This window comes from Mauremys reevesii, linkage group 2 (genome assembly GCF_016161935.1).
Source record: "Mauremys reevesii isolate NIE-2019 linkage group 2, ASM1616193v1, whole genome shotgun sequence".
Lineage (NCBI taxonomy): Eukaryota > Metazoa > Chordata > Testudines > Geoemydidae > Mauremys > Mauremys reevesii.
The window spans coordinates 47,668,821-47,692,177 of NC_052624.1; the positions used below are offsets into that span (position 1 = coordinate 47,668,821).

Below are 23,357 nucleotides of genomic sequence, written 5' to 3' on the forward strand. Positions count from 1 at the left end.
ACCCACAATGTACATATATACTCATTTTGACACCAACAGGCTTTAGCCATACAATCCCCTTAATTTCTCCCTAGCCCCTTAAAATGCCCCTCTCCCTACCTCTGATGAGAAGACAAAAAGCAATGGGCTTAAACAGCAGCAAGGGAGGCTTAGATTGGAAGTTAGGAAAAACATCCTAACTGTCAGTGTGGTTAAGCACTGGAACAAATTGCCCAGGGACGTTGTGGAATCTCCATCTTTGGAGGTTTTTAAGAACAAGTTAGACAAACACCTGTCAGGAATGGTCTAGTTATTATGTAGTCCTGCCTTGAGTGCAGGGGACTGAACTAAATGACCTACTGAGGTCCCTTCCAGTCTATGATTCTATGATAAACATCTGTTGCCTGAAAGAAATCTGTTTCTCACCTTTTGGTGACCAGCCCCAAGTCACAAACCTTAAGAACATCATTTTCAGTGTATATACATAACTCCTTACATTATCTTTGCATACATTTCACAGTGATTATGAGGACCAATGTGACATAGACTTTCAGTAGAGAACTTATATGACTGTTCAGTGAACTAGTACATAGATACCAGACCCAGGGGATCCCTGGTAGCCCTTAAATACCCCAGTGCCCTCTGCCAGTTGTCACCAACAGATCCCTGGGTCACAGTTGGTGTTGGTAATTCCGTTGGTGACACTGTTTCCTTTGAGTCAGTTCTGACCTAATGCCCCAAGAATGGTGTTAGAAAGTACTGTGTTGTTGGAGGTGCCTTCTTTCAGGTGGGACCTACTGCAAAATTGCCTCATCTCAGTATTGTTTTGTCATTGTCCTTTCCCTTCTCCCTTTTGTTTTATTTAGGCTTGGCAGAATTTGGTTTTTATTTTTTTATAATTTCAATGGATAATATTGATGTTTATTTTTAAGTATTTTTTCTAGTTTTAATCTATTTAAATGTTCATATATATGCAAAATTACGGGTTTTAAGCATTATTTATTTTTATAGATTTAAATTTTCAGTTTTTGGAAATTATGAGGGGTCAGGCAATAATTATTTAATGATAGTAGACGTTAAGATTAAAAAAGTTAAGTCTTTTAACCATTTAAACACAAACTGTCAACATACCAAGTCAAGGTATACAAAATAGATATGCTTAAATCAAGTTCTAATAAGCTTTCAAGCAGCATTTTTCTTACTTTGCCTATCTATAGATTTCTGTTACTATTAATGGAAATATTTTGTTGTCGGTTTACATGTGTGTGGTGAAATCGCTGTTTACTGATATTTACTGATAAAAAAAATCTAATCCTTCCAAGCCTGTTTTATTCCATCCACCTGTTGCATTTTGTCATGAATCATTGAAGATGATCACCGCACTGCACCTTAAGTGGGGTGGGAGGGTGGTCTGGCTCGCCAGGCAAAGGGATACACCTCTTTAAGGACAGAGAGGCACAGACGTTGCTACAGATGCAGAGTGGGTCATCAAGGGGACACTAACTCATCCCCAGGTAACTGGAAGAGAGGGAAGATTATGTAGGGGAAGTGCCCTCTTTCACCAGGACCAAGCGGTGCAGCAGCCACCCTCTTATCCTTGAAAGTGGTGAAATATCAGTATCTGCCATGGGCATTGCGCTAGCCACTCCTTCCTGGGGAGCGGGGGGACTAGGGAGGAATTTTCCCCTCATTGCCAGATTGGCCAAGGCAGAGTGAGGTTTTTTTGTCATCCTTATAGTGGATTTGGGGGCAGGGAGCTTAGCTGGGGTGAGCATGGAATGGGAGTTAGGCTATGATGTCCCAACTCATTAGGTAAGTGTGGGATGGATGTCCGGTGCAGGTATTCTGTGGGGAATGGAATAGTAATCAAATAGTTTGGTAAAGGATTTAAAGGAGGTGTTTTTTAAAGGAGAGAAAAGGGGGTTTGGGGCTCCTATGACTGGCATGGTAGAGAGCCAACCCCCCTCCTTTACAGCCTACCTTCTCCCTCATTCAAGGGAGGGGATGGTAAGGTCCCAGGAGAGGGGTTGCTGGGGATCCGGGGGACAGGGAGCTGACAGAAGACCCCAGGGTAGATATTGAATTGATCATGGAGCTACCTGCACTGTACACTTTCGTCTGCCGGGTACTCCCAGATAGTTGTTAATAAAGTTGTGCTCCAATTAAACCACTTCCACTAATTAAACCACTTCCAGTGTCTCTTGTTCTTCTGGTATAGCCGGACAGTAGCTGTCACATTCCTTCTTTGCAATAGCTGTATTTCATGGTGAATGATATGCAAGCGCTGTAACAACCTTGCAAATTTCTACTCACCCACTTGCTTTGGACAAGTATTTTTGTGTTTTATTGACAGATGAGTAAAATATCATTAGGTTTTTTTAATTACATCAATGGTCTGAATAGATTTTCAGTTTTTATCCTTATTTTATCAGTGTTCAAAGTAACATGAAGAACCAGTTTAGAAAATGACATGACTTAGATGAAGAAGCAAAATATTATTATGTTATGTGCATTAATATCCAAATACCAAAAGATTGTTTTTAAATGGGGACAAATTGTTAAACAAATCCAGTGTTTCCAATTGTAGTAACTAGAAATGTTGTTGTGAAAGTGGTAGTTGACACGACTCCAGTATACATCAAATGTCTTGCACGTGATGAGCTGAGTGCAAGCTGTAAGAAAACATTGATGAAGAGCATTAAACTGTGTCCGTAGTCCATTAAGTACCATTTCATCCCTGTTGGAGACTTGTAGATAAACAAAAGATTAAGCCTGAGTCTGCTGTTGGTTATGCTCATTGGAAATTTAGTGCCGATTTCCCCCAGTGTATGTGAGAAGAGAATCAGGGCCACTCTATCATCTGTGCTATTAAACAATATGAATTAATAAGTTTTCCATTTAAGATGGAAAAATACAATAGAGTTACTATTCATGTTTTTAAAGATGATTTTATGGTATTATCTGCTGCAGTGTACAGCAAAATTGAATGAATAATGTCAAATGAAATCCACCCTGATATAGAGAGCTAGCAAAAGGCCGATATACCACTTAAGTGCCTAGTTTTCTGTAGAAACTTAAGTGTTGAATAGGCCTTTTGCTGACCTAGTTGTATAGGGGAGAATTTCAGCCATCACGAAGACAGTATGAACTGAACTTTTGCCGTCAGAGTGCATAATATAACTTCTCATTTGGCTACCGTACAGAAGAATTCTTCTTTATTTTTTGTTGTCAAACATTTTAGAAAACTGAGTGAGAATTTCAAGGAGCCTCAGGCAACTACAGTAACAATAACAATTGTTATCATAAAAAGGTTTGTTATTTTGAAGCAAATAACTTTTGTCTGCGCTTTGCTGCTTCTTTTACCCTAATTACATTTTCATGTATGGCTTATTAACTTCACACAGGGTCTGAACAACCTAATAGTAGTAGTTTTATGTGACATAACAGGCAGCAGACTTTATTAGTCAGTCAGTGTATATTCGTGACATATACATCAGGTATTCCTTTAAATTGCTGTGTTGTACTTTTTTAAACACAATTTTTGCATTATTTAATTAATTATAAGGGTCCAATCCTGCCTTTTTTGAATTAATTAGCAAAACTCCCACTTATTTCAGAGAGGGCATGAATGGGCCCACTGTCACAAATGATATTACACTGCCATTGTCAGGTTCTGTACTTTGTTCAAATACCAGCCTATGGCCTTGTCTATACTAGAGGACTCAGGTGTTTTTGCTTCAAACCATTGTTTTGCATCAGCTGAAGCAGAAATGATTGTGTGGATGCACACAAACCAACCTCAGTTGGTGTAAAATTTTCTTTTATGTTTAAACAAGTGCTGCCTTACACCTATATGTTCAGAGGGGGTGAATGTCAGTTTTGACTGCACCATCATCTGGCGAAACTCTGCAGCCTGTCTACAATAAACTGTTGCCCCAACTTAACTTAAATGAGTTTAAAAACACTCTTCTTTCTATTTAAGAATGGTCTGTAAGTCTGTAAGGAAGGAATCAACTTAAGCTAAATTGGTATAAGCCACTCTTAAACCAAATGAAGACCATCCCCACATGTTTTTTTGCCAGTTTAGCAAATCAGTTTAAAAAAGCCCCTGTATCTAAATAGGTGTAAGCTGGTGCATAGACAAGGCTTCAGTTCACTGGCTGAGAGTCCCATCTCTGCGTCCATTTAGCCGTGCCCATCACAGGTCTTCAGAAATACACCCCCAAACCTGGTCCCTCTCAGTGGAAATGGCAGTTGTGCTGTGTTCCTCATGGCTTCTTACCTGTCAGCTCTCTATTCTTCTCCTAACACCTCCGTGTCTCTGGAAGGTTTGGAATATGTGGTGTATGGCAGAAGGGAGAGATTGCAGGCTCAGCCAGTGCTGTCTGTGGAGAGGAGAGGGATGTTTCCAGTTAACACCAGCTAATGTTGGTGGGGATCATGGCTAGTAGAGGGGAGCATTTTGGAGGGTCTGAGATACTGGGAAGGCCATCCCTAAAGGGAGGGGTTGGGGGGCAACAAGAAGACTTCCGGTCGGTGAGCTAAGAAGGTTCACCAGGTGAGGGAGCTGTCAGTTGTGGCAGCTGCCAAGAACGACAGCTGCAGAATTGACATTGCCCGAGTTGAATTTGTTTGTGATCTAGATCAGTATGAATAGAAACAGAAAGTTTCATTTCAAATGGTGTCTTAACATACAATGCAGTGCCAGCGTATTTGAAAACTCCAGAGCAAAACAAATTTTCCCACTCAATGAAAACCAAGTTCACATCAGAATACATTGACAACCTGGCTACCTAGTGGGGAAAAATCTAAGCCTTTGATATTTATTCTAAGGATAGTAGTTTTCTTAGGTTTAAGAGGCTTTGGGTATTTTAGACTCCCCAAATTCACCTGCTTTAAAATTTGAATGATCTGATTTAACAATATTCTTCATAATCTGACTGTATATGTAAAAACAAAGTTAAATTCAGCATCCTATAGTCAACAGATGAAAAATACTATTTTTTAAATTGCAAGTTTGAAAGTAAGACCTAACCAAAACAACATTTAAATTCACTTTACTGGCATCTGCCACAGAATTTCACTAACAAATACTGATTCCAGAGTTGTGTTGGAGCCCTGCCCAGAGACTTGGGAGCTGGAGCAAGTGCCATGTGTTTCCTTTGCCAGGTGTTTCCATCGATACCACTGGTGCACTAACAAGAAAGTAAACCAATAAATCCACGCTAATTTCCAGCATCATTAGAAACAGGAAAACAATAAATGTGGTGTTACATGGAAAAGGCCAGAATTTGGTGGAAAGTAAAGTTTCTGTTCTATCTACGAGCCTGATTCTGCAAATGTGAATATGAGTAATTTTGCTTATATTAGTAGTCTCCTTAAATTCAATGTGTTACTCATGTGAGCTCTAAGAATATAGGATACAACACTGAAAGCAGTAAAAGAAAGATAAATAAATAAAATAATCTGGAGGTATATGTAACTGTTCTGAAGGTCCTGTTTCAGCACTGAATACATATAAAATATGTATATGTATAGAATATACTAAGTATGTAAAATATATGTATATTGTATGGTGTGTGTGTGTGTGTGTGTGTATATATATACACACACACACATACATTTATATACATACATACACACACATAATATGTATAACACTATTACAGATGCACAGACAGGTATATTGAATTAGGCCTCATAGGAGTAATATTCACATTTCACTGATCCACACTAATATGTGTGGATTGGTCCTACCAAGGGGATGACATAAGTTCTCTTTTTAATACCTCTTTTTACTGAAAGAATACTAGTAAATTCTTTATTTTACAACTTTCATTTTTTTTTACTCGTCTCTGTAGTAGTCTTAAATTGAAATTTTTCTACAACTCTTAAACTTTCCTATGAGATTTGCTATTTAGGTGAAAAGTGGTGATGTTTATTATATATTCATTGCCAATAATATTGTTTATACTTGTGTATAAAACACCTAGCATGCTATTAGCACGGTTTAAATAATGGGCTTGATTGGCAAAGGTGCAAATGGCAGGTAGGTATCTAAGTCCCATTGAAAGGCAGTAAGAGTTGGATGCTTAAATGCTGTTTGTGCCTTTGAAAATCTCCCCCCTGTATTTAAAATATGTGTTAATAAAAAATGGGACTAGCAATTACTTCGAGCTTGATGAGAATAGATTGGTAATAAAAATGCTGTGCACTTTCATCTGAGGATCTGAGGGCACTTTACAGATGTTAATTAAACCTCACAACACTTCTGTGGAGTAAGTATTATTATTCCCATTTTTACCTGGGGGAAGCTGAGGTGCAGTAAGAGGTTAAATGACTTTTCCAAGTTTACATAGCAAGTCAGTGACAGAAATGGTAATTGAACTTGGGAACCTTGACTCTCAGGGCCTGATTCTGGCCTCCAGTCTAGCAATGCAGAGCAGCTGGAATGCCTTTTTAACTGGCTGCCTGAAGAGCCCTTCAGAGTGGGGGAAACCTGGGTGGCCTAGGGTCAGAATAACATCTCACACACCACTCTCCTTGTCACCCACTGGAGTATAGGACAGAACAGATTAGCTCTCTGACCAGCCAGTCCCAGCTGGCATAACAGCATAATTGTACGTACAGCACATCACAGCTATTATTAACCTTTACATGATGTCAATTAAGATTCTAATTTACGGGGAGTTGTCCATATTACGTATTAGTTTCAAATTCTTGGTAGTGTTTTGCCACAATTATATGCCCTTTTCTTCTCCCGTTAACATTATATTGTATTTCCCTTTGTTGTGAAATGGCTTGAAGATTGCTGAAAAACTAGAAACATTCTCTCCATCCTGTACGAGAGCGCTTCTTCCACAAACCACATTTCACCAACCCAAGAAACACCCACTGCTGTTGTTTACAACCAGCAAGATCAGGTTGCTCAGACAGGGTGAAATCCTGTTCCCATTGAAGCCAATGGGAGTTTGGCCATTGACTACAGTGGGCCAGCTTTTCACCCGCATTGATTATTTTTTTTAGAAAAGTATTTTTCCATGCAGATCTTATGCTTCTTATATGAATTCAGACATAATGAATAAACCACCAGATAGTCAAATGCACCATGGCTTGTCAGCTTAAGGGTTACAATCTCCAGTGGTGTTATAAACAAGTGCCAGGGGTCAGCATGGCCCTGTTCTTTCCATATTGCTAAATGAGAATGGTTCCCAGCTAAACCTTAGTTAAATGGAAGGGGGCGGGGGTCTTGCAACTAAAAAGATTGAGAGCCACTAAACTACAGCTTTATAAAGGCAGACGGATCTTTTTTGAAAATGCTGCAGTATCTCTGTTTTTGTTTTCCTGATTGAGCCAGGGCCAGCCCTAGGCACCAGCAAAACAAGCAGGTGCTTGGGGCGGCACATTTGCAGGGGGCGGCATTCGGGCCATCCTTTTTTTTTTTTCCCCCTCACTTCCTTCCCTCTCACAACCCTGCAGAAGCGGAGCCATGGAGCAGCTGGGGATCCAGCATGGGAGCTGAGAAACCACAGGACCCTGGGAGCCGTAGTTCCTTGCCTAGCTCCCCGCCTATAGAGCCAGCCCTGGAGCAGGGAAAGAACTATATTTCCCAGCAATCCCTTGGCAGCTATCAACAGGAAAGGGAGGGGTAGGGAGTGAGGTAGCTGAGCCATGCTGCGAGTCGAAAGGGGTGGCACTGTGAATGGGAAACAAGTGTGCCCAAGCAGTAGAAAGCTTTGCCCCAGATGTCCCCTTCAGAAGACATCCCCAGACTGCATTAGGGATACTGGTGTGACCTCACCTTGCAGCCCCCAAAGAAAGAATTGGGTGGACGAAATGGACAGTGAACCTCTCTATCTGAAGCCTAGCAAGGGAGTTACGTGGATCCCACTATAATTTAAAATGAAAAGTAAGAGAGGAGAGGTTCTGCTAGAGGAGCTGGGCAGCTTTAGATACAGTACCAGGCATGTAGGAGGATTTCCACTTCTGAGCCATGGAAGCAGAAATTGACTTTTCCTTGCCAGATTTAGCTAATATTCAGAAAGGGAATCTAGCACCTGCCTTCCAGATTTGAACACCCTCAAAATTCAGGAGTGCTCACGCTCAGTTTGGGCAGCTGTTACTTCATTTCTCCCAAATCAAATATACTGATCCACTGTAACTTGCTGTAGAAAAAGTAGGATAAAATTGAGCAAGAAATGCTTCCCAGTGGTTTTTAGGACTGGAATTACTATTTTCAACAGCCATTGCCTTTTTGTTTTGTTTTGTTTTGTTTGTTTAAAAGGAAGACAGTGATATTGCATTGGCAAATTTCCCATAGAAACAAAGAGCGAAACAAAAGAATAATAAAGGCACCTCAACTTTTCCTCATTTATGTAGGATAGTCTTATAATATGCATCCAGATATCCTGCAATCACACAAGCTGAAAATTGTTCCACTTTACTGCAGTTCTGTAACCATATGGGAACCAATCCTGTCTGTGTTCTGTGCACATCCAAAATTCCTGCTGAATGACCTGTCCGGGGAGCGAGTTACCAGTGACACAGGGCTGGGACAGCAGGAGGGTGCAGGTTGGGGGGATAGCCCAGGGCTGGGGCGGCTGGGGTGGGGGGGGAGGGCACTGGTGAGGGAGGAAAGGGGGAGCCCAGCGCTGGGGCGGCAGGGGGTGTGGGTTGGGGGGGGAGAACCCAGGGCTGGGGCAGCAGGGGAGTGCGGGGGGGAGCCCAGGGCTGGGGTGGGGGGCAGCCAAAAATTTTTTTTGCTTGAGGCGGCAAAAAACCTAGAGCTGGCCCTGGATTGAGCTGTACTTTTACCACTGAGATTCCTAACTGCTTGTACCAAATCTGAGAGAATATAACCTTCGTTGCATGCAGAATCCTGTATGTGCTCGCTTACTAATCTCAGTGGCCATATGGAAGTGTTCAGGTGTTATAGATTTAACTTTTTAATTACAGTGCAAACAAGCCATGTCTAATAAGAGGATAACTGAAATATTTTAACTCCATAATATTAAGACAGGAGAATATGCTACGGATGAAGAAGATGAAGACATGGGACCTATCGTTCCAGGAGCTGACATGGCTATTGAAGTGTTTGATCTTCCTGAGAATGACGACATGTTTTCCCCAACCGAGCTGGACACCACTAAGCTTGCTCACAAATTCAAAGAGGTAAGATGGACAACTCGGTGAGATTTCTGGGGTTCTAGTAATCTCATTTTTCAATGATTTGGATTTATCTTTGAATAACAGAATTGATTTCCAGCTTATTTGTATAATCAATAGTTGTAAATGGCTTAAGTAGTCACGCTAGAAATAAGTGAGGCCCATTTTCTCAGTTGTTTTTAACATTTGTTGCCAGATATCTGTTGTGTTGACAAAGGCTCTGTAAAGCATGAATCATTAATAGTGCTCCTTATTAGAACAGTTTGATAAATTTTCAGCAAAAAATCCTCTTATGTCTCAGCACTTTATTTGCAATTTTTCAGCTTGGAGAAGAAGCTGTGAGTTAGTTCATTGCTGGCAGATTGATTGTCTTTCTAAACAAATGTTTACTTTAAGATTTGAATCTGGAGTTCATTGAGAGACAAATGAGCTAACCTTCAGTGAAAATGAATGTAGTGGACTCTCTTAGTTCCCTTTACCCACAGCACAAAACCACTCTTAAGTGTACTGCAGTGCGACACGTCTGGCAGTTGGTTTAAGAAAGGCTCCTTTTTTGGAGAAGCAGGCACGTTGCAGGTTGGGGTTGAGGTGCTTTGATGGCGCTGGGTGGGGAGGAGGCGTGCACGGCACCTGCTAGTACTAAGTCTGACTTGGGTCAGCGATGTTAGTTGCAGTCAGTGAATCACTCACAAAGCATGACAGACATATCGGCTCTAATGCCACTGTAGTTTAGGTTCTGAGTTCTTGGTATGGTTTGTGCCTCTTCTTCCACAAAGTGTGATGTCAATGGGAATGTAAGATGTGTGCGGTTGCAATTAGTGCTTCCCACGTGGCTGGAGCAATTGGGCCAAGAACCGTGACAATAAAGTCAATTTTTCTTTTTTAAATAGGGTGAAGATGGAAGGGGTGAGAGCAGCCGGAGCCTCATGGGGGAGGTGAGCGGCAGCACCCTCATGGGGCCAGCGGGGAGATATAAAAGAAACAGTCTCTCCTGCCCTCCCAAAGCCAGTTCTCTTATTTTCTATAAATACATATGATTGGCACTGGGAGTTAGAATAGAGGGTAGCCAGTCACTGTGTCATTCCTCACTCAGCTGGTGTCTTCTTCAGCCTTAAGATACTTATTGTTCATAAGTGTTTCTCTCTGGAAGGAGTTTTTTGGCACATTTTGACATTGACTCTCCTCATTGTGTTGGCTGGTTTTAAGACCCCATTTTTAAAATCCTAGACTATAGACCAGGGATTGGCAACCTTTGGCATGTGGCTCGCCAGGGTGAGCACCCTGGAGGGCCAGGATGGTTTGTTTACCTGCCACGTCAGCAGGTTTGGCCAATCGTGGCTCCCACTGGCCGCGGTTCGCCGCTCCAGGCCAACGGGAGCTGCAGGAAGCCGCAGCCAGCACATCCCTTGGCCCCCGCAGCTTCCCACAGCCCCCATTGGCCTGGAGCAGCAAACTGCAGCCAATGGGAGCTGCGATCAGCCGAACCTGCTGATGCAGCAGGTAAACAAACCGGCCCTGCCAGCCAGGGTGCCTATCCTGGCGAGCCGCGTGCCAAAGGTTGCCGATCCCTGCTATAGACAATAGTGAGCTGCTGTGTTAAATTCTGTCCACACCGGTGGCCTGATTCTCCACTACCTTGCATCCTGTGTAGTCATTGATACCTGTTTGAAATAAGCGCACAGTGCTTATAAAATACTTCCATTCTGATCTGTCAATGTTTACATCCATTTTGCTCTCACTGTGTAAAAGGCTGTCCAAAGTGCAGAGCAGTGGTGGGCATTCTGTGGGCCTTTTATCGAATTACCCTTAAATCTGTGCTTGAACATAGTTCCCATTAACCTCTGTTAAACAGTTAGGCCAGCCAGTCTGGGCTACACTGTGTTTGAATATGCCCAAACTGGCTTTAAACTATTTTTGGAACTAGTTTACTTAACTCAAAGCCCCAGTGTAGATGATATCAGAATCAGGGAGTTGGGAAGCTGCAAATCCAGGTGGCTCTAAGAGAGCTTGAGAAGGAAATGTAACCATGTAAGTCCTACTTGTATTACAGCTGAATCTATGATTGCTAACCCACGTAGTTATAAGCAGAATATGAACACAGCCTTGTTGTTTGTTCACTGTCTGCGTTTAACAGGATATAGCTAAGTTTCATTGACTTAGAGTTAGTTCATGTTTTTAATGGCATTTGCCCTGAATTAATTCAACATTAGATGTGCTACTGGTGTTATTCACACCCACTCTGATGTTTGCTGGGGCTGTAGTTAGGGAGGAGCTATTCTTTTTTATTCTTATCATGGAGCTATATGACAGTATTGAAAAATAGTGGCTTGGACATAATCTTCAAACATAACAGTGTGACCTAATAAGTTGAATTGAATTCAACTGTTGCAGATGAAAAATATGCTCAAATAAGTTTGACATGTCTCTTATTTAGGAACCTTATACTTTTGTTACACGTTTTTCTTTTAGTAAGGAAATTGGAATACATACATATATTTTGAATGAAATACATTGGATTTTTTTAATGTAACCTGTGCATATTTGTAGGCAAAAATAAAAGACTTACACAGCCAAGCACACTTTGAACTTTGGATGAACTTGAAGAGAGACTTTTTTAGGTAGTTTCTTTCCTATTGCAATACAAAAATGTAACACTGGATATGCAAACAGGCTCTCTGTGGTCTTAGACAAACCACTTTAAACCCTTTTGTCTCTTGATAAAGTATTGGCATTACTATTTATATTGTTGTGAGGATAAATTAGTTAATATTTATAAAGCACTTTTGAGGATGAAATACTTTACATAAAGTGTCATTGTTGACAACGATCCTGTATAGCACTAGAAAAACTTATGGTGCTATATATAAAAATCTGAAATAATGTTTATGTTCCAATAATGTACATGGCATTGTATAAAATATAGAAAGAAACACGCATGCCCTGTTCCCCCAAGGAACATGCATATGATATATCTAAGATCCAGATTTGCTTGCCAAACCATTTACCTAGCCCCTTATTTAGTGCTACAACAGAAATATACTAAAATGTCCATTACATCTCTGCCTTCAGTCAAAGAGAAACATATATTTACTATCTGTATTGCAAAACATAATTCCTTTTGTCCAAACAAAAACATTCCAAATGTCCAGTCTACACATTGGTATGTTTGTGAGAAAAGTCTCTGCTTCTGTTTTTACCTCAGTGGGATCTGCTGTACCATGTGCTGATTCAGTGATCTGCCTGAGTGATCAGTATTCATTTTTTACTTAATAAGAGAAAGCATAAAAATAACAGATAAAACCATCTGTATCTGAGCAGATTGTAATTTATGCAACAGTTTGGGTTTGTTTGTTTGATATAAGTCTCTTAAATAATAGTCTAAATATAGTTCACTTGCTTGTGAGCTTTTGTAGGAGGGATGGAGAGGGGGCTGCAAGCAGATGGCCCACGGCATCAAATCATGAACTTCCGTTGCATCATTGCCTCTGGAAAGGACATAGGCGAATACAGCCATCCTCCCCTTCATCTCATCTTACCCCAAAGTAGTGAGATAGCTGATCTAAGTAAAGTTTGGTGTTTGTACAAACAACATATTTTTGAGGTGGCTCTCTTCTAATTTTTCCTGTTCTTCCTCCACCCTTAGGAGAAATTGTTTTTCTAGCCGCTCACAATCACCAGCCTGATCCAGGTCTTGCAGTGTAGGGACCCAGGTGTGAAGGAGTTCAGAAGTCTGACACATCTTGGATGCATCTTGTAGATACTAAACATAGCATCTCCCGTACAAATCCTCCACTCCTATCTGGCCAGATAAGGAAGAGTCCAAACATTCCTCCTTTCCCAATATAGTTCCAACATCTAGTGATCGAAGGGTGGAAGGCCCACTTAAGCTCTTTGGAGGTACTGTGGCAGTGCGGATCACTGGTTAAGCACCATGTGGGGACTGGTGCCAGTGTGAAGGAGCAGCTGTGACTGCTGGTCCAGCCATTGGAAGCTGCACGATGGTTGTGCACCCCACTCTAGAGTTAACAGATAGAGTTTGTCTCCTTAGCCCATCTCCCCCATATAATGTTTTATTACTTGGATTTTACACAGGTGAAGTGAATTAAGTGAACCACTAACCTATTCCTATTGGAGTTAGGAAGGCACTTGTTTCTGTTTTATCTGACTCCTTCCCAATCTTTGTAATTTTATGAAAGAGAAGATGTGGAAAAAATATCTGTACACACAAAAGCATTCTCTTTGCCACCTGTCCTCATCCTCTTTTTCTCAGGATGCTGTCTTCCGCAGTGCCGCAAAGCCATAGATTGGAAATGGAATATGCAAGAACATTAAAGAGCTGTACTATTGGCGAGAGCTCAGCTTCCTCACTCTCCATCCTAGGCCCAATCCTGCAGTCCTCTATGCAAGAAACTTCCATTGATTGCAGAACTGGGGCCAATGTGCATGCAGAGAAATTCTGATCCCTCTGCTAGTCTTACCTAGTCAGGAATGGCAGGTGACAGCATATAATTTACAGTCATCTGTATTGGCTTTTTGTAACTCAATTGGGTAAGCATTTAGCCCTCAGGAGAGCTTCCCTTGGATATTTTTTCTTCCTTTTTAATCATAAAATAAAGGTGAGTCATCTAATTGTGTGGAAAAGTTTTGAGTCACCAAATAATGGAAAACTTTTTTTAAATTATAGATCCAGATCCTCAGCTGGTGTAAATCTGCATAGCTGGTATCCTGATTTATACCATCCAAGGATCTGGCTCATAAACTTTCCTCTCCTAGCCTTGAAAAAGGAGGAATTCTTGTTGGAGGAAGTATCTATAGTAATATTCAAAAACACTACATTGTGTGTCAGTTAAGGCTGATCTATCAATAACACACTTAGCACAAAATAAGGAAATGAAAAATAAGGCACCGAACTGTATATACCTTTACTCTTGCATCAGGAGACACAGACACCTGACCATTATCACAACCTCCATATATTCCACAAGTTCATCTTTGCCCCAGTAGAGAAGTCTGCCTTCCAGCATCTGCTCACCAAGCTCGCCACCACCATCATCACCACCACATACAGACCTTATTTGCTTTCTACTATTCTTTCTGCTCCATTCTGGACAGTCACACCAACACTATTGTCACTTATCTCTAGTAATGTGCCAAAGCTAGAGCCTAATGCGGGGGATAGGAGTGGGGATTTATACTCTGGCAGTATTTGTAGAGTTACATCTGTAACAAAGCAGCAGCTATTATTTTTATGAAGCAAAGTATCTTCATGCCAGTGCCTTGTTGTGAAAGTGGAGCCCCTAAGCCATCTGGGCACTTTCATGAAGATGCTGGTATTGATCATCGTAGCTGTTGCTTTTGCCACAGATCCTAACTTTGAAATATATTCAGACAGCTCAAGCACTCTGGCCCTGAACTGCTTGACCTGTTTTATAGACATCCTGGTCTCCAAGAGAGCAGTCATTCCTTTTGCCAGAGTTAATCTTCTCCAGCATAGCACAAGTGCCCTGGGGCTAGGAAAACCCAGTGCCCATACTCTGTGTTAGTCCCTATTTTCAGCTGCAGGGAGCATTATTGCATGTGACAGAAAGGCAGTGTTGTGCACCTCTCCTGAACTGGTCCAAAAGGCTCCTGCATGCCCTGTTAAAAAATGGAAGAGGCTAATGTAAATTATGTTGTCCAATGGCTAAGCATGGTTTCAGTAGTGGTGAATAACATACGGTTTCAGTTGTGTTGAGTAACATAATTTTTTGTTAATAAAATAATTACATAGTGTCCAAACTCTCAGTATGTACATACTTTTGAACCTTGTTTTGATTTGATTAAATTTGGAAATTAATTAACAAAATTTACTTGAAAATCCTCAGAAAATTTAAGCATTATGCAGAGATTATGCATTGCACATTTGGAGCAGACACACTCTGTTTTTCATACAAAAGAAAGAGGCTGGCCAATTTGGTCAATTTCACGTTCATAGGATTTTAAAAATTGTAAATTTCATGATTTCAGGCATTCATGGTGTTGTAATTGTTGAGGTCCTGACCCAAAAAGGACTTGGGGGGGGGGGGAGGGGTTGCAAGGTATTGCGGGGGAGGGGTTGCAGTAGTGCTACCCTTACTTCTGTGCTGCTGCTGGGGGCGGCTCTGCCTTCAGAGCCGGGCAGCTGGAAAGCAGCGGCTGCTGGTTGGGAGCCCAACTTTGAAGGCAGAGCTGCCGCCAGCAGCAGCACAGAAATAAGGGTGGCATGGTATGGTATTGACACCTTTATTTCTGTGCTGCTGCTGGCGGGGCGCTGCCTTCAGAGCTGGGCACCCAGCCAACAGCTACTGCTCTCTGGCTGCTCAGCTCTGAAGGCAGTGCAGAAGTAAGGGTGGCAATACCATGACCCCCCTGCAACTCCCTTTTGGGTCAGGACTCCCAGTTTGAGAAACACTTGTCTCCCCATGAGATCAGTATAGTATAGGGTAAAAGCGCACAAAAGACCAGATTTCACGGGGGGAGACCAGATTTCACTGTCCATGATGCATTTTTCATGGCCGTGAATTTGGTAGGACCCTAATAATAAAGGTTAAGATACCTTAGGGTAAAGTTGCATTTGGGTAATGTGGCAAATTGCCAGCACTATTATGATGGGTCTCACACTTTCTCTTCTTTGGGGGTGGGTTCAGGGCACCATTTCTTGCCCCTGAATTGGAATATTAATTGTCCCACTAGTGTCTTTGCGGAGGGGAGTGGAGAGGGAGGGATCTGGGCCCGCCCTCTACTCCAGGTCCCAGGCCAGGGGCCCTGAGGATAGTGGTGAACCACTTGAACTGGCGGTTCCTTCCCCTGGGCTACTTCCCTCTCCTGCCCTTCAGCTTGGGGGGGGGGGGCTTCCTGCCTTCCCTCTGCACAGGCCAGGTGCCCCTTACCTAGGGTCTTGGACTTCTTAGCCCACTGCAGCACTCCTCCAAACTTTCTGCTGCTTACTCTTCAAACTGTTCTCTGCTCCAATACCAATCCTTTCTGCTCCAGCTCCCACACTGTCTGATTGAAGCATGTGACTGACTGCTGGTGCTCTAATTGGCTTCAGGTGCTCTAATTGGCTTCAGGTGTTCTAGTTAATCTATAGCAAACTTTCTTCCCCTTACAGGGAATAAGGCTCCCTTGTAACACTCTCCTGCTGCCTTCTGGCCATGCTGTATCACAGTAAATATAGGCATTCTTTTGAAAATGTAAATATATATATTAAAATAAATAATCCCTCTCCACAGGACTCCCACAGTCACAGATGGTTCAGTGAAACTACAATGTGCATAAACTATAGACTGAGCGCTTGTCTTCATTGCACTGTTTTCTTGAACTGCAACTCAAGTTTTGACCTTAACCTGACTCCAGTCTACACATAGAAATATCTAGTTTGAGTTAAGTGGCATTTTAAACTAAAGCTAGATGGTCCATCAGGTATAGGTTGATGCTCAAGTGCTGCTGATGCTCAAGGTAGTAATGCAGTGGGAACTCAGCTACAGGTTATAGCTCAGATTAGCACTGCTCATCAGATGCTAATCTAGTCACTTTGTGTAGCTCGAGTGTAGTATTGCAGTGTGGCTGCCCTCACTCAAATTAGTCTAGCTCAAGCAGAGTAACTCAAGCTAACTGTTGCAATGGAAACAAGACCTATGAGACAATCACCACTTTTTCCTCTCCCCTTGCATGCAGTACCTGTATGTATGGAATCCTCCCTGCAAGCTTCTCTGTCATTTGGAGCTATTAAATCATCTGTTTCTGTATTTTATTTCTGTGACATGCCTGCTTAATCCAATCAATGGGACTTTCTACAAACTCCAGCGTGCACTGGGACATTTTCACATTCAAATCAGAGGAGAGCAAAACCAAGCAAGATAAAAGCTATCTTCATCTCTCTCTCTCTCTCTCTCTCTCTCTCTCTTTTTTTAAGTGCAAGATGTTTCTTTTTGCCAGACAGATTGGGTGTCCTAATCTGAAATTATGAGTGGTTAGGCAGAACTCTATCTTTAATTAGGTTTCACAGACTGAGTCATTTTGCAAGCTAGACATTTTAATTTACAATATACTGCACTGCAGCACTTCTCTAGGCCTTCTGCTGTGTAATAAGGTATTCAACTGGCAGCACAAGCTTTAAAAATATTGGAGCACTTAGTCTCTTAGTTCACTTGTTTATTTTGTGCTTTTAATTTTAGTTGCAAATCAAACATGCAGTTACAGAGGCTGAGATTCAAAAGCTGAAGACAAAGGTAAGGATCAATACATAGTTAATTCGTGCTGATTTTTTTTTCCTTTTATCTGATGGAAGACACATATCTGTATGTAAACAAAAGTTCTTACTAAGAAAGAATGAAACTCAGATTAAGCTTGTTTGGGTGTAAGTCTTCCAGTAGACGTTTCAGTAAAACCTAAAGCATAGCTATTGAGAAATTGCTAAAATATCTAGTTTTTGTTAAATCTGCATTTTGAAGGATAACATAATGACTAAAAGACCGATTTTATTTTTATACTGTACTAATTCATTTTCTTTAACAATTCTGTAAATGATATTTATATTCATTAATTGTAGCCTTCTTAATAGTTTTCTGATCAGTAGAGATCTGAAGACTATTTTATTCTCCCCCTATGACTTTTGGCTTTTTCCTTTCCTTTAACTATTAATTTCTTTGGATACAATATTTGCTTTTTGCATACATGAGAAACTACTGCATGCAGTTTAAAACATGTTATAAAAGGCAAACGCTGGTTGATTTCATGGAGAAAATTATCTCACAATTGGCTCTTAGAAATTAGATTTAATTTATTAATATACAGAACATGTGTTTTCTGATATTTGGTCTTTTAATACCAATTCAACCTTTACGAGGAGTTCAGTTTTTGATAATGATTCAGTTGTTGAGTAATAGGTTTTATAACAACATTTTATGTACATTACAGAACAAAATAAAAGGAAGATAAAAGAGCAATTTTTAAAATTGAAAAAGGATTCAGCTGATTTTTTCTTATAAACATCCACACCCATCATATAATTTGCTTAATGTTTATCAAATAGATCTGCTAAGATTACTGTTAAAAGGCAATTGTAATTTTATTTTATTTTATGTGAACTCTCATTGTTCTCTTTCATTTTAGAAAGCCAGAAATTTCTTCCCCTCCTTCCAGTTTAGACTCTGATCCAGCAATTGTACCCACATGGGTACATCTTTGTGCCCATGCACAGCCCCATTGACTTTTCCCTGTAATGCGTCCTGGATGTAGGCATTCATCTCTGCAAATCCAGTTGCGGGATTGGAGTCATTGTCTTTTTCTTTGCCACACATTTTCCCCTGACCTTTATAATAGAACCATGGCTATTTTTGGTTAAACTGCCAGTAAAACAAGTAACAGAGGGGTAGCTGTGTTAATCTGTGTCCACAAAAACAATGAGGAGTTTGGTGGCACCTTAAAGACTAACAGATTTATTTGGGTATAAGCTTTCGTGGGTAAAAACCCCACTTCTTCAGATGCCTGGATGGTTTTTTACCCATGAAAGCTTATGCCCAAATAAATCTGTTAGTCTTTAAAGTGCCACTGGACTCGTTGTTTTTTTGCCAGTAAAATAATATGTCCAGTCTACAAGTTACTCTGTTTGTGTGTGCATCATTTATGATATCAGCACAGCTTTGCCAGTACAAGTTAACTGCTGTTGATAAGTAAATAGTCCGTGCATAAAACATTATTTGCTTTTTGTAAATTGTATGGACTTTAATCTGCAAGGTGCTGAGAAATCTGGCCCTGATCCAGCCAAGCACTTACGCCTGCAGTTAGTTTTAATAATAATAAATAATATCTAGATTTTACCTACCACTTTTTCTTCCGTAGATACAAAATCACATGGAAAAAGGATTAACTACTCTGAATTTATTGGGTAAAATCCTGACTGTTGGACCAATAGAGAGACTCTCATTCACTTCAGTAGGTCTAAGATTTCACTCAGTGGGACCACCAATGTGCTTAGCCTTAAAGTTAATCAGATGCTTAAGTGCTTGGCTGGATTGTGGACAGAGTGATCAGCCCCTTGCGAGACAGAGCCCTATAAATATAATGGACATTTTTTATCAATATCATCTCTTTGATAATTTATAAAATAAATTAAGTTTAAGATTTATAAACTAGAACCAGATTTTTCCTATTCTTATAACAGCTTTAGAAATTAGTTGAAATATTGGTTTTAAAACTTGTCTTTTTAATTAAAAAAAGCTTCCAAATTAAAATTTGATATTAGCTCAACTAATACTTCTCTCTGTGTATTAAGATACCAATCTCCCTTTTTAACTTTCTAAATTACACTGATTATGACTAAGAAATTATCATTGCACGAAAACTAATGCAATAAATTTCAAGTTCAAAAGAGTTTCTAATTTCAGAAAGAAGGCAGTTAGCTAGATAAGACACAATTAGCTTTTCCTCCATTGTTTTCTAAATAGCTTTGTGGTAAAATCAAATATAGAAGTTACAATTTGTAATTCTAATAATAAAACATCTTGAGTTTCTTAGTCCATAGTGCTTTCTAATGTACCTGGTTCAGATACATGAGGTAAAATACACTCCCAGTGCTCCACTATGTCCCAGGCACACCACCAGAATGCACCAACATTAGAAAGCTGGAATTTTAAAAATGGTACCACATTCCACAGGAGCATAGATGCTGCAATGGATGCCAGAAGCAAAAGACTCAAATTAATTTAAATTTATTCATTCTTCTGTGTCAAACATGTATTATAATGTTCTCATTGTACAGGAATGCTCTTTGCATTAGTAACACACAACCTTTGTAATCATTAATACACTGCTATTCGCGCCTCTCAGTATTTCAAAGCATCTTGAATTACTGATTTTTAATGCAGCTTTTTACTCTCAAGCCACTGTATTTGCTGTGTCCAGCTACAGGCTGCAGAGAATGAGAAAGTGAGATGGGAACGGGAGAAGACCCAGCTCCAACAGAACATTGAGGAGAATAAGGAAAGGATGATGAAACTAGAGAGCTACTGGATTGAGGCCCAAACCCTGTGTCACACTGTGAATGAACACCTCAAAGAGACTCAAAGCCAGTATCAGGCTTTGGAGAAGAAATATAACAAAGCAAAGAAATTGATCAAGGACTTTCAGCAAAAGTAAGTGGCTGCTACAGGCCAAAGATTGAATTAGTGGCCAGATAGGGAATGTTTATGTCATATAATTATCTCTTTTGAAATATGAAACCCAGTGTTAAAGGCCTATAAGGTAAACAACATTTTTCACTTTGCTGCCATCAAAACCATTGGGTTTTTTATTACTGAAAAATGTCAGCATTGTGCATATTTTTAAAATGACTAACAATTAATTAATTAGCAGTATTCATCCTTGGTATGTTAGAGAGCCATATTTGCAGCAGTTTGTTATGATGATGTTGCATCAGTTTGACTAAGTATTGTTTTGTATTGATGCAACATGAAGAAGCAAATCATGTTGAGACATTCTCACACTGTGTTTTTCTTCTTCCTGGCTCTTGAGAATGTTTGAATTGAGTTGAACCAACTAGAGCAGAGATGGGCAAACTAAGGCCCAGGGGCCACATCCGGCCCTTCAGATGTTTTAATCTGGCCCTCGAGCTCCAACCAGGGAGCAGGGGCCAGGGCTTGCCCTGCTCCATGTGTGTCACGGCTCCTGGAAGCAGCAACATGTCCCCCCTCTGGATCCTATGCGTAGGGGCAGCCAGGGGGCTCTGCACGCTGGCCCTTTCCCAAGCGCCAGCTCGCAGCTCCCATTGGCCGGGAACCGTGGCCGATGGGAGCTGCAGGGACAGCACCTGCAGGTGGGGCAGCACGCAGAGCCACCTGGCCCTTCGTGTAGGAGCCGGAGTGGGGACATGCCGCTGCTTCTGGGAGCTACTTGAGGTAAGCGCCACCCAGAGCCTGCACCCCTGACTCCCTCCAATGCCCCACCCCCCTGCCCCTGCCCTGATCCCCCTCCTGCACCCTGGAGCCCTCACCCCCATACCCCCCAACCCAAACCCCAGCGTAGCCCCCTCCCACGCCCTGATCTCCTCATTTCTGGCCCCACCCTAGAGTCCGTACCCCAAGCCGGAGGCCTAACCCCCTCCCACACCCTAACCCCCAATTTTGTGAGCATTCATGGCCTGCCATACAATTTCCATAGCCAGATGTGGCCCTTGGGCCAAAAAGTTTGCCCACCCTTGAACTAGAGCATACCTAAGCAGTTTCCCCTGACCCCCCATTCCTGACATCTGAGCAATAATTTCTTACATTTATACAACACTTTTCATTCTCCAAAGAATTTTACAAATTTTACACGAGGATTGCATCATCTGCTACTGAAATCAGCCATTTTTATAATGAAACTCAGCTGTTTTAACAGTACAGTGTATAGCAACAATAGACAGCTCCTAGCAGAGGAATTGAATACCCTATCCCACTGAAACTGCAAGGAGGATTTTAGGTAGACAAAATGTCATTAGCCACAGTGGAATTTTGCTAGTCTACCAGAACTAACTGGCACCTCTTGTGAATGGTGCCATTGGATCATTAATGGACTCAGCTTTTCAAGACCTTAGAAGTAGGGCCAAACCATCAGCTGGTGTGAACTTGCCTCAGTTGCACTACGCAGAGTTACAGCAGTGGAGGATCTGGCCTATCATTTTTGGCTGTCTCAAAACCTAAATTACCTCACAGATTTACTTATAATTTTTTATAATTAGTTTCGTACCTTATGCATTAGAGATGTAAATTAAGTGATGATACACAGTCATTTTCATATCTAACAGAGCGATTCCATCCCAACTGTAACTGCAAAATGCAACATAATTTGAACTAATGATGCTTTATAAGTACAAATTATGAAAAGGTTAATTTAGGTTATGACAGTTTCAACACAGTTGTTGACAGTCTGAATAAGTGGGATTTTTACCTTAATTAGTTTTCCACAATATGATTACAGTTTATTCATTTGGGTTGGTAATAACTGCTCAGTTGTTTTCTCCTACTTGCAGCTGCATGTTTACCATTATCGGATTAGTACCAAATCTCCTGTTAGCTAAGGATTATCTTTTAAACAAATGGGTATATTAATGTGTATTGTTCCAGTACATTTGTTAATTTCGTGTTTGAATCTGTGATTGCTTTGATACCAGCAAATTTTTTTTTCCCTTAAGAGAACTTGACTTCATCAAACGCCAGGAAGCTGAGCGAAAAAAAATAGAAGAACTGGAGAAAGCGCACCTTGCAGAGGTTCAAGGCTTACAAGCTCGCGTGAGTAATGTTCACTCAAGTGTCTGAAGAATAAGGCAATGCTGTCTGATAGTCTGGAAAAAAGCATAGTTATTCGTTTTAGCTAATAATTGGATGTATTTCTCTTAGATTAGAGACTTGGAAGCTGAAGTTTTCAGGCTGTTGAAGCAAAATGGGAGCCAGGTTAACAATAACAACAACATTTTTGAAAGGCAAACGTCTTTTGGAGAAGTTTCCAGAGGAGATCCAGTGGAGAGCCTAGACGTAGAGCAAGTGTCTTGCCTGGATGGCTTAAGTCAAGGTCTGTTTGAACCAGCCCTAAACTCCTGTTAATCCAGTTTGCTGTGTATGAATATCACAGTTGTGACTTAAGAATTTACAGTAAAGAATAAATGAATATCATAATAATCCTGTCATTTTCACCAAAATGCAGTATCTGATAGTGAACACTTTATGTAATATTATTTAGCGGCAGTGCAGCACTACAGAACAGCTGTAAAATGAATATTCATCAGTAAGTGTAAGTGAGGGAGGACTGTTAATCAAGCAGAGGTCATTATTTATTCATTAAACCATCAGTGAATTTTCAGTGGGATTGCCTATAACATTTAAGTTTCATTCCGTGTTTGTGTTGTGTCAACTAAGTAGGGGAAGACTGTCATTTTTTTCCTGTGTCCTATGTCTGTCTTTAATTACCCAGTCTACTAAAGATCAAACAGGAACAAAATTGCCAAAATGAGAAAAATATAATAAAATGTCTATTTATAAATGGATCTCTTGTATGTACAAAGAATAAACAAATGAGCTGTGTGTATATGTATATATGCATGTGTATGTATGCAGGTACTAAATATATTTATCTATACTATATACTAATAGGCATGTACATAAGTGTATATATACTCACCTCTGTGTGTGTGTGTGTGTGTGTACACAAATGGAAGATAG

General features: G+C 40.8%; 1 protein-coding gene and 1 long non-coding RNA gene across 14 annotated transcripts in view; one reads left to right on the plus strand and one right to left on the minus strand.

Annotated features, from left to right (window-relative positions):
* The window catches only part of PPP1R9A (protein phosphatase 1 regulatory subunit 9A), a 251,370-nt gene that overhangs the window by 180,954 nt on the left and 47,059 nt on the right, over window positions 1-23,357 (plus strand). For 9 of the 13 annotated variants that reach the window (XM_039522746.1, XM_039522751.1, XM_039522753.1 and 6 more), the window contains exons 7-12: window positions 8,995-9,150; window positions 10,035-10,079; window positions 17,340-17,393; window positions 20,068-20,297; window positions 22,334-22,430; window positions 22,539-22,710. In XM_039522746.1, the coding sequence (XP_039378680.1) occupies window positions 8,995-9,150; window positions 10,035-10,079; window positions 17,340-17,393; window positions 20,068-20,297; window positions 22,334-22,430; window positions 22,539-22,710 (754 nt within the window). The remainder of the gene's footprint in view (window positions 1-8,994; window positions 9,151-10,034; window positions 10,080-17,339; window positions 17,394-20,067; window positions 20,298-22,333; window positions 22,431-22,538; window positions 22,711-23,357) is intronic. The other 4 variants (XM_039522752.1, XM_039522759.1, XM_039522756.1 and 1 more) reach the window with 1 other exon arrangement.
* On the minus strand, window positions 2,442-16,112 carry LOC120397173. Its single transcript, XR_005593700.1, has 3 exons — window positions 16,053-16,112; window positions 4,262-4,364; window positions 2,442-2,651 (listed from the first exon to the last, which is right to left on the minus strand). It is a non-coding gene; the product is annotated as an uncharacterized LOC120397173 (long non-coding RNA).